General features: G+C 35.3%; 1 protein-coding gene across 2 annotated transcripts in view; it reads right to left on the reverse strand.

Moving 5' to 3' along the window:
• Positions 1–12,178, reverse strand: part of fstl5 (follistatin-like 5) — a 282,078-nt gene that overhangs the window by 8,700 nt on the left and 261,200 nt on the right. For both annotated transcript variants that reach the window (XM_088911811.1, XM_088911820.1), the window contains 2 exons: positions 10,373–10,480; positions 9,558–9,682 (listed from right to left, as the gene is read on the reverse strand). In XM_088911811.1, coding sequence (XP_088767937.1) covers positions 9,558–9,682; positions 10,373–10,480 — 233 coding nt within the window. The remainder of the gene's footprint in view (positions 1–9,557; positions 9,683–10,372; positions 10,481–12,178) is intronic.

The following is a 12,178-nucleotide window of genomic DNA, read 5'->3' on the forward strand; positions in this document are numbered from 1 at the left end:
CATATTTCTTATCAGGGTTCAACCCCTTTCTGTTTTTTAATAGATAACCACTTCACCAGCCCAGAGGAAAATATCTAATCGTGCAGTTTTCAAACTACAGTTTGTAATGTAATGGCTGAATAAAAAAAAATACTTCAAACTGTCTTTCCATACAAAATATCAGAGTCTGCTTATGGAGTGTTGATGGTTCTCAGAGGCAGTTTATTGAACTACGCCTGTTTTGTCACTGTTGATTTTGCGCACAGATAAGGAAAAACAAGGGGAATGAAATGAAATAAACAGATTGGGAACAGAGTTGGGGTTGCTGCAGAAATAGCCTCAGCTAGTTTCCTTGAGTACCTGGGGTTTTGGTGATATCTCACATTGCTAGATGTCTGTCACTAATTAACCTGTGTTGTCTCATAACCTCCAAGTCAATGGAGGCAGAGTATTTCACTAGCCGGCTTGTGTGCATCCTGTTTGAACTTGCATTACACTGAAGTTTAAAATAGTGGAGTGTAGCAAGGTCTTAGCTAACTTGTGGCTTTAGCCCTCTAATCTATGAAACTAAACTAAACAGTACCAACTTATAAGATAAACCACCTGCATTTTTTACAAATGTAAACTGGAAAAATCTTGAAAAAAACAACCAATGCAGTTAACACAGGTGTCTTGCAAGGACGCTGTAACGATCAGTTCTTTCCGGACCCTATGCGGACGACACAATCCAGAATCGTGAGGAAACACTAGGAAAAAGTCATGCATGAATACGGGGATGAAAACAGGGGGGCGTGTCCAAAGTGCGCTGGTGCACTGGGGAGGTGTGGCCGAGGCAAACAATCCAAAAGTATTCCAGAGAGGGAATCCAAAAGCACAAGAATAAGTCCATAGCCAGGTGATCCATCCAACAAGGAATTAAAACATGAACCGGGTCAGAACCGGTGGACAGGGAACGGGAACAGAGATTATAACATTAACGGGACCAGGCGCTTCCAGGTCCCGGGTTCGCACGGTGTGGAAACCAGATGCAGAGCCTGGATGAACGTCAGCGCCTGGCTTTTAAGGTGGACTGGGAACAGGGGTCAGGTGCACAGAATTAAATCCAAAGTGAAAGAGCCGGAGCACCCTTAAGGAGGAGGGACTACAATCGTGACAGACGCATTACACTGTTAGCTATAGAGTGGATAAGAAAGGAATGCCACATATAGTCACAGAAAATCACCAAATACTAGAGAGTAGTGGTAGTGAGTTATTTCATGTTCAGTAGTTGATCTTTAATATATAAGTAAAGTAATGGGGGTGCTCAGATTCGATCATAAGTCTGAAGGGTGTGCTTCGGCGAAAAAGTTTGAAAACTGTTGTAATCTTTCAATCTTTCATTTTTACATTTTTTAACTGCTTCATCCTATTCAGATCACAATTATGGTTATGATATTCTAAGGAAATTAACATAAAATAAATTAAATATGTTCTTTGCATTTGTAATTTGTTTTAATCTGTGTGCTTATTTTACATTTATGTGTGCTAAAGGGAAAAAGATCAGATATGATAAGATAAGATCACTTTATTAGCCATGTACAATTTCTTGTATTAGGAATTTTTCCTTTCGCATTTCGCATTTTGCATTGTCTTTCGAAATGGGAGCTAGTGCACTGTTTTCTGTTGTTTTTTGGTCTTGCACCTAAACTTGTCTGCTACAATAGAAATTCTCAAAATTATAATGTAACACTACATATTTAGCTAAAGCATTATAGAGTCTGATATATGTGGCATAGTTATTGGAAATTACTAATACATTCAGTAAATTAATTGTCTAATTAATTTCCATTCTTGGGTGGTTTAAAAGTAGAAAAAAAGAAAAAAGAGAGACCCATTCAGTATATGCACGTTTGCTCAGATGTGGCATATACAGTACTCTCCAAAAACTTGTGCCTTGCACAATTTAGACCCTTGCACAGTTTTTATATTTTTGTTGCTTTAAAGTCATTATAATTTGGGGTAGGAATTAATATTCCACTTATTACTATAATATTACTCCATATTCAAACCCTTTGCTGTGTGCCTAAATTAATTTTAATTCATGCAATTACTTTAAGCCACACATTTAGCTGCATGAAGACTAAGACCAAGGAGCTTTCAAAACAACACAAAGATAAAATTGTATAAAGGTACATAGCAGGAGAAGGGTAAAAAAATTAAAAAAATCATTAAAATGTCTTTGAACATAGTAATGTTGATCATTAAGTAGTGGAAGACACCCAGACACTACCTAGATTTGGCTGTCAGTCCAAACTGAACATCTGACCAGTGGCAACTTTGAAACAGTTATTGAGTTCACTGGCTAAGAAGGGAGAAAGGTCCATGGGTCAACAAAATCTTTGTCACTACACAAAGAAAATTTGTGTGAAAGGGAAAAAAATCAAATATCACATTGCATTTGCAGCAATGCATCTAAGTAATACTGCAAACAATTGGCAAAACATTTTTGTAGTCAGATAAGATGAAATTGGAACTCTTGGGTCTACATGCCAAAAATTACATCTGACACAAACTCAACATACAGTAGTGCATTATTCATTCAGCACCATCTCTACTGTCAAGCATGGTAGTGGCATCACTATGTGATAGTTCTGATTTTCATCAACAGGGACTTTGAAGCTTGTCAAAACTGATGAAAATGGAGAAAATCCAAGAGGAAAATGTGTTTCAGACCCCAAACTATAACAAAAATTCACCTTTCAGCAGGACAATCATCCAAAACACAAGACCAAAGCAACACAAAAATTGTTTAAGAATAGAAAATTGAACCCCTTTGAAATGCCAAGTTAATGTCCTGATGAATTATTTTAAGACTTTGTGAAAAATACTTGAAAATGGATGTCTGTAAGTGATTGACCCAAGAGAGCTTGAGCAAGTCTGCCTAGAAGAATAAACTGGTATGCAGAACTGGTAGAGCGCCGTTTAAGGTCTTTTCATCAAAGGTTGTGTTTGTGGGTCTGAAAACTAATGCAATCTCTATATTTCTGCTTCTTTTTTCTCTTTATTTTTTGCTGACTTTTGCTGTAACTTATCTTACCCTTAGAAGTATTCACTTATAAACACACAAACTGAAAACTTTTAAAAGAAATGTAGGAGAGAAACATAGGAGCATTCTGTTGGAGAATGTAAAATACTGTAAAACATTTGTTTTAAACAATTTTATTTTTTAGTATACTTTGAATAATAGTCTGGTAATTGCTGTTCTTCAAATTTTGGACCTTTCCTTTTCTTCTCACTTCTAATTATAGCATCTTTCCTTCTGTAAGGACTGCAGTTCAGAATACCTACTTTTCATCTGTTCAGGTGTGCATTCTTATGTTCACGTTAGATAACCATATGGTTAGAAAGTTTTTGTGAATACCTTGTGCATATAATTACCCTCTTTAGTTCACTTTTCACATTGTTTGCATAAATCAACATACATTTATCATGTACATCATTTATACATTCATACATACAGTATTCTACATTTTTGTAAAAACGTTATTCACACAGTTTAAAGGTGATCAAAGGCTACTCTTTGTGGTTTGTGAATATAACATTTCAAATGCACCTATTTGCCTTGCTTCTAATTTATGTTAGTCATATTATGGCAGTAGTTTTATAATTCTGTTACATGATGTCATAAGAATTCTGAAATAAGCAAAGCTGGGTCCTGTCAGTACAGGAATGGGAGATATACAAGGAAAAACGTGGCTACTATTAGAAGTGGTGTTGGTAGATTAGTACTGTAGGTGGCACTTTCCTTTTTAGACCAGAACTTCCAAAACGAATGCCCCAGAATTTCGATCAGGGACATACTGTAATGCCATAGGTATTATTGTCCATTGGATGAGATAATAAACCGAACAAGATTCCATGGAACATTTTAAATGATTAAAGCTGGATAACCCTGCATTATAGTAATTAATTATAATCATTGATTGTTACATGTTTGTTGTTTAAAATGAATTGTGTTGATTACACATTTGATACACATTTATTTTAAAACCTGCTATTACTTCATGCTTTCAAATTGTACCTAATAAAAATCCAGCAATTTATTTGTTTTCTTCTAGCACTTGCAAACTCTGTGATTTACCTTAAATTGTAGATTTAAGTCTTTTCTGTGAAGTGAACATTTTGACATTTTGCTTTTCTGGAACTTACAAAATATCTGCTTTCCAATTGAAATCCAATGGTTGTCTTAATAAAGAATTTGTAAAACATTCTGAGGTGCTTGTGCCACCCTTGAACTATTAATTGCAATACATGATGTGTCTTTTGATGCTACATACAGATGCAGCCATTCAAAATGGGTGGGGTATTTCGCGGCATACCCCGGTGGGCGTGTCGCGGTATCACGCGGTACCACGTGGTATCATGCAGTATCACGCGGTTAATCGCGTCATTGGACGTCATGCTGGAAACTATCCGGCGTCACCTTGTAAAATCGCCAGGGGGAGCTTAACCTCTCATGTACAGCATTTGAGCTTTTAATTTTGAACTGTGTATTACAGCATGTTAATCATCAGTCATTAAAATGTTGGTATATTTTATGAAAGCAAGATTGCTCAGTTGGACAAAAGTACACAACCTACCTTTATCAGAAATATTTATGCATCAAAGCCTTTACCGAAGATATTACTAATAGTATTAATAATGAATGACTTTGGACAAGCTGTATACTCGAAGTATAATTTCTTTAGCACATTTGTACAAGCACTTGGAATCTGTCCAAGCCATACTTTGTCAGGCATTTTGTTTTACTTCAACGGGCATAAAAACTCCCTTGCTTTTAACAGGGCGTTCATAATTTCTAACTACGAAAATGATTTAAAATGCGACACTTATCATTCAACTAGAGCTCAAAATATCACAAGGATCCTCAAGAGCACAGCAAAGACTGTATTAAAAGATACTTGTATGAGATACATGAGAGTCCAGGCTTTTTTTTATCAATGCTTTCTTTTCCGTATACCAGATTTTATGGAACCACTTCAGAAGGGTGTCAGCCAGTCAGATTCCAGGAATCGGTACTTTAAAGGAAAAATACACACCGGTATTCCATTTCTCCCTAAACATTTCAAGCATCGAAGTATTTAACTAGCATGTGAAATAGCGTGTGAAAAAGTGGTAATTTTAAGCTTTTCTGCTAATATAATATGGAATCGCGTATCTAAAGAATTTAATAACGATATGATTATATTCGTGTACTGCAACAGGGCTGTGTAGGGCTGTTTCGCCTCTCTCTTCATGCGACTTCCCTTGTAGCCTACTGGTCTACGTGCCCGATTACCAACTCACGGGTTGTGTGTTCAAATCCAGCTGGTGCTGGACTTTTCTTTTAACAAACATTTCTTCTAAAAAATAGAATAGCGATATTATGGACAATCAATTGACTTTTATATTTCAAAATATCACAACATGATCGATTCTAAGTCATTTTTGATAACAATGAATAGTCACCTTCTTCCCTTCTGACAACGGTCCCTGCTTCTGCTTCCTGCTTCTATTGTGTGTGGGTGTGTGTAATAGAGTAAATTTTTATAGAGAAATGGAGGCTGGACAGTATGCGATACAATATAAACATTTATATTGATTTAAATCGTGTTTTGATTTAAATCGCAAACGCGTGTTTAATTATATGTGTTTTTTTAATCATAATCAGGCTAATGCAACATAAATTGATACAGTATCTCTGTCTTCTAGGTATCTTAATAAACTTACAGCATAGCTTTCTACCCGTTTAGATTTATATTTCTTGGGATTTTGGGATCAAACGTGGAAGAATTAGATTGTAATCGTTTTTATTTTTCAAATACGTTTTAGAAAAGTGTAATCTATACCTCCCCAGACTGTACGCCTTCCTAAACCCCGCCTTTCACTAGTGTCCTGTTCTTCCCCGCGCACCCCAGCCGGGCGCTCTTCGGCCTGTGCCCGGGACGAATGTATATTTTGATATTTACACCCGGCGCGGCACCGAGGGAGCGTCTGCATTTATAACTTAGTTTTTAAAATTAGTCAAGCAATATGAAGCATCTCCTTTTACTTTTAAGTCCCTTAAATACATTGAGCACAGTTTTCTCACCACTTAAGATTACTTTTTGATACTATCCTTACACAAAGCAGAAACTTTCCGATGACATACGGTACAAGTGGAAAGATTACAGATTTTAATCGTCTTTAATTTTGTTACGTTATACGTTTTAGGAACGTTTCATCTAAACAAACACCACAAAACTATTCTCGATTGTATTTCTGAATGTTATGTTACACCTACAGTAGTTCACTGCTTTAAATACATCGAATTAAGAATGTTAGGTGTAGCACTTTAGATCTTTTTTTCTGAACCATGGAAAATCTGATCATGTTTCTCTATAACAATAATAAAAAACTTTATTTTACATATCACCTTTAAAAGTGGCATCTCAAAGCAAAACAGTAGATCGAAAAACAGTTAAAAGGGACCAAAGTAAATACCAGACAAACGCAATTGCGTTTTTAATAAAATGCTTTTATTCATTCAGCAGAGAGTGAGAGGGACATCCAGCAGAGAGAGACAAACACACCGGTTTCCATTGACAAAAAGTAATTGTTTTTTTTACATTTTTTTTACGTTTTGTTTGTGGACAGACTGTCCACAAACGTGAGACTGTCTTTCTCAGACTTACATTCCCAAATGTCCCCCGCCCCGGTCAACAATCCTAGGAAGGCTAGGTGCCTTTTGCCGAAGTCGGGAGACATTAGAGGCTTGCCACACCCGGACTGTTAAACCAACGCATTAGCACGTCAAAGCCCATTGAGGACCCGGGCGCAATAATTGTTTTGTCCCTTGATTTACTGATCTGCATTAATTATGGAAATCGAGTTCCTGCTCTGTGCAGACAACCTGGTCCCGCTGTCGCCCACAGAACAGAGGCTGCGCCAGAACCTGGCACTGCTGGAGCTGCACTGTCAGACCTGGGCGCCGACAGTCAATCTGGACAAGACCAGAGTTATGGTTTTCCAGAAAAAAAGGCAGACCTCAGGGAAACAGGTACAAATTCACACTTAAGAACACATTAACACCTAACAACGGGAGCAGGGACGAATTAGGCCAGTACCCACTATTGTTAAACATACAGAAAAGGATTCCATATTATATTCCCTTTTAATCAAATTCTAAAAGTATGCTTGTTGACTCCGGTATCTCTTTAGTTAAAGACTTCGATGCTTAAAATGTTTAGGGAGAAATGGAATACTGGTGTGTATTTTTTCTTTAAAGTACCAAGACCAGCCATATACTGTATGTTTATGTTCCAAAATTAATATCGTTTATGGCCTTCACACGCGTTATAGTATGCTCCTATTCTTTTTATGCTCAGCTACTAAGATTTCCCTTCAGTGGTAAAATTCAATATCTACAACGGGCACAGCAAAGACGTTTACTGTAAGTATTTCTACGACAGACCAACGGACCACGAGTGCCCCTGTCGGTCAACCAATCACGTACTGCGGTGCCGCGCGTCATCTTGCGTCACAATGCGCGACGCCACCTGCGGTACATGTCTGTAACGCGCACTTTGAATGGCTGCATCTGTATATATAGTAAATAATTATTCAAATTCAATTTGATGTGGTATTCGACAATAAAACATAGCAAAAAATGTATGGTTATATACTTTATAACTTGTAAAACATTTGAATTTTTGGAAGGTAGCATTGAAATAATTCCCCAGGAAAATCCCCAGTTATACAGTACCTTGTTTTTGGAAAAAATAACTAATAAGATCATTTTTACATCCAGGCTATGAAATAGCCTGTGATATTGTGATAGCTAGGGGAGAAAATAATCAAATAGCTTCCAAACCACAAAAGGAGCTAACATGCAATAGTAAATATTTAATGGTAATAGAATATACTGTATGAATGGAACCTCGTTCAAAGGCCTGAGTAAGCAGTTTCATCAGAGGATTCAAAGGGACAGGATTACAAATAGAACTTTGTTCAGATACAACATTTCTGGCAGAGTCTCAGCACAGTAGAGTCCATGTTAAGTCATCTTCAAGGTCAGTCATGCAGATGACAAATCTAAGTTGTTCTCGAACGTTCTCAATATAATAGCAATACTTTCTGTAAATGCTCAGAAAGGAGATCCATTTCATGTGAGAAAAGGGAAAGCTGTGGAGCTTGTCTAGGATAGGTTTACATGCATAGAAATATTATGCCTTCAAGCATATGTCTGTATAACTGTCGCAACAATCCTACTGGATACCATGGCTGGACAATACAAAAAATTAAATCCAATTGCAAATTTCAGGTTCATGGTAAAACTAAAAACCTTGTAAATGACCTTGTAAATATGGTAGTCTGCTTTAATTTAATTAAAAAAATGACTTATTTTTGTTAAATAAATAAAAGACATTAAAGCTTAACCCCTGATTATCGTTATGGAAATCAACTACTTGAACTTGATTTATTCTCAAAACAGGCATAATTCTTTATTTATAATATTCCAAATTAAAATCTAGAGGATACTTCAAGAAAATATCTGTAAGTGAAATGATTCCTAAAATATATTAATTTTCCATGTTGACTGCTAATGTCCACCTGATTCGTACTCTTTATAACAAGAATGAACTTGTAGTTGTCGTAAGGGTTATTTTATACCTTTATGAAGACCCACAGAAACTCATCATAAAGAATATGAAAAACAACTAAAATTATTCAATATATAAACACTTCTTGTAAAGCTATCAATACGTGTCTTAAACAGTGATATTCCATTTCAATTTCAGCTGGTATAAAACATGAACAGAAAGCCACCTTCAAGGAACATGTATAGAACTAGAAGGTGATTTGACATTTTGATTTAATATTTAATATTGCACTTAAATAATATTTACATAAAATAATTTATCAACACTGAGTATGTATGATTAACTACCTATTACTATATACAGCATATGGTGTTTACTGTATGTTTTATATGTTGTGTATGTGTTTTCTAAAATCAATATTTACTCAATAAAGCAACATTTTCATATATCTGAATTCTCATACAGGGCATGGAATAGGTTACCTTCTATGTGTAACATCTAACGATACTCTATACTTGATAACTGTAAGTTAGAAAATACAGTACCTTATAAAGTAATTCTGGCAGAAAGATGTAACAGTTCCTGTGTCTAACCAATCAATTTGAAGCTATTTTCCACACATTAATAGGTCATGAAATATTTCAAGAATATAGAAAATATTCTGTATATTTACAAAGAGTAAAAGGTCAGTCTTGAAAGGCAAATAGTATTTTATCTGAGAACAATATACAGTCATGAAATTCAATTTTTTTTATAAACTGTGAATGTTAACATATTTTGAATACCTTCTGTGTACTATATTCCCATTTTAAATTGTACAAAGCAAGAAATCGCCATGCATGAATTCTGCTTTTCTTTAAATTGAAATTGAAGTACTGATGAAAAGATGCTGTTTCTTTACTTTAAATTTGCCAATTTCAGTGAATGCAAGGTGGCTTGGGAATTAAGTTCAGATAAATACTGCCATCCTATGCTTACCTGATGTGACTGATAATAAGGGTTGTGGCTGGAATGAAAAAATCTTCCACCTTATCAAACCGGTTTCCAACTGGCTGTGTATGTATGGTATGATGGGACATGCTCCCACTGGCCTGATTGATCACCTAAATGGAAGACAAAGAAAAAAATAAAAGGAAAAAATAGGTACAAAATATAATTGTAAAATTAGGTACATGAGAGATTTATAATATTAGTCTAATATATGCGTCCATCAATTGTCTAAGTGCTTTATCAGATACAGGGTCATGGGGAGAGCTGAAGTCTAACCCAGTCAGCAAAGGGTGCAAAATTAGATACACCCTGGATGGGATACCAATCTTATTTTGGTGAGATAAGTTTGGCTTAACATGCTTGGTTAATGGGTAGCCTCTTGGCCAAAGGGCAAGGAGGCTTAAACCCCATTTAGACGGAGTGAAAGGAGGGGTTCTGTAGCTGCTAGGTGGTCATGAGGTGGAGAAAGGATGCTTGAGACGACTGTGAATGGAGGTATTTGAGTTCAGTATATATAGCTAAATTCATAATGATGGTGATTAAGTACAGCTGTTTAAGGATTTTTATTTATTTTTAATTTAATTTATTAAGGATTAAATAAACAATACACTGTCAAAGTTGTTTTAAACAAGCATCAGAGCAAAGAATGCATGTAAATAACTCAAGAACACAAAAGTTCAATCTACTGTCCGGATAGTGTGTGGGCATGGTCCTGGATACTGAGGTACTTCACATTATTAAATCATATGTAGTTAGCCTCAAGTCTTTTGTTTTTACATATTTTAAAATCAAGCTATGATTACCTGGAGTGTGGGTGTAGTCTTCTCTTTATCTCCCCAGCTGAGAACCCAGACTTGATCATGGGATTTGTCATAGTGCAGTTTCACTGGAACTGGATCAGTGTTCACAGCCTAGTTTGTGAGAATAAGATATTAATTTCTAATAACCTTTGTGATCCAATAATTTTCAGACAGCAGAAACATTGAATCATGTCCATTCTAAATTAATCACATACATTTCCAAAATCTCAAATTTTCTTTATTATACCTGTGTTAGTCATATATTTATTTAATGCTGAATTTGGTGAAAAAGAAGCAATGATCACAAAATAAATGTGTACTACAAAAATATAATTCTAATAGTTTCCAGAATAGTAATGCTAACTTTCTTCAATTTGAGATTATTAATATTGTATTACATTAACAAGTATTAACAAGTCAAGCATATATATTGTAATACAGTATATATATATATTTTTTACACGAAGGCTTTGTGGCATTACGGTCTCTTTTTAACAGCAAACAGTCATGAATTATGGGAATTAATATTAATTAGATGTGTCTGTTTCATAATTAGAAAGCAAAATTGTCTAAATAAACTTATAATTCTGCTTTTGTGTGTAGAAAATCAAGGTTTGCACCCAAAGCCTTTGTTTCAACCTTACTGGCCTATGAGTTAATATTCATTCCCATGATTGATAGATTCTGACCACTGCAGACTATGTTCTATTTATTTCTAGTGGATGCACCATCCCATTATATAGGTGGTTCCTTTTATATTTACAGTACTGAAAATTCAATGATTCAGTTAACCAGATTGACTTTTTACCACACTGCAATTTAGTTGCAATAATCTTATCAAGAAATTCTTTATGCTAAAATGAAAACTAACATCTATTAGTAATCTAATCGCTGCAAGTTTTTGCAGAGTGCTTTAAACTAAGTCACAACTAGAATTATATCTGTAAATTGTGTTGTGTAATTCAACAAAAAGTCTACGTTTAGAAAGTAATTTCCCAGTGTTTAAAAAACCAAACGGTCTTACCTAGAAAAAATAAAAACTAAACTTTGTTTGCCAAAGTGTCAGAAAAAGACCAGGTGGTTAATTAAGAGCAGCTAATTTAAACTAATGAAGCCAAGCCTCCAGGTGATTGACTAATGACTATATGTGACTGAAGCCAGCACATAAGTTTACTCTCGGGGACTTCCTACAAGTCTCTGAAGTGCTGTGGCTGAAACATGATCCTCCTCAGAACCAAAATGGTCCCTCCAGTCAGTTAGTGCATCAGAAGTAAACAACACAGCTTTTACCTTGAAGAATACAGTACAATGCTTGATTTAAAAAACACTATGTCTGAATGTCACACCAGATATCAAGTATGTGAAACATAATTTGTACTGCAGAGTAATAATGTAAACTCAAAGCAAAAGAATCAAAGGTTATTTTGATTTTAATAATTATTTATGGTGCATAAGATTAAGTGCAATATTTTTTAGATAGATGGTATTTTTTAGAACAGTTTCTAGTTCTCTGTGTATGCTCTGCCCTGGGGTTGCTGTGGTTTTTACATATTTTTGGAGGGCCCCCAAAATAAGTTCTGAAAATACAAAGAAAGATATCTTCCTTTTGTCCATTATTCTAAACAGGGATTTTTGTAGTTTACAAACTTTAATCTGGTCCTCAGAAAGGGAACTGGCTTGTTGGTGTCATCAAAAACAATCCTAGTGCTCATTTATGAGTCTTTGCATTTTTTCTCTTGGCATCACTGGATTTTGGTCTATTTTGATATTATTTTATGTGACTTTTGATCTATGGTGCCAGTTGTAGGA

This window comes from Atractosteus spatula, chromosome 1 (assembly GCF_055471065.1).
Source record: "Atractosteus spatula isolate fAtrSpa1 chromosome 1, fAtrSpa1.hap1, whole genome shotgun sequence".
NCBI classification, from domain to species: domain Eukaryota; kingdom Metazoa; phylum Chordata; class Actinopteri; order Semionotiformes; family Lepisosteidae; genus Atractosteus; species Atractosteus spatula.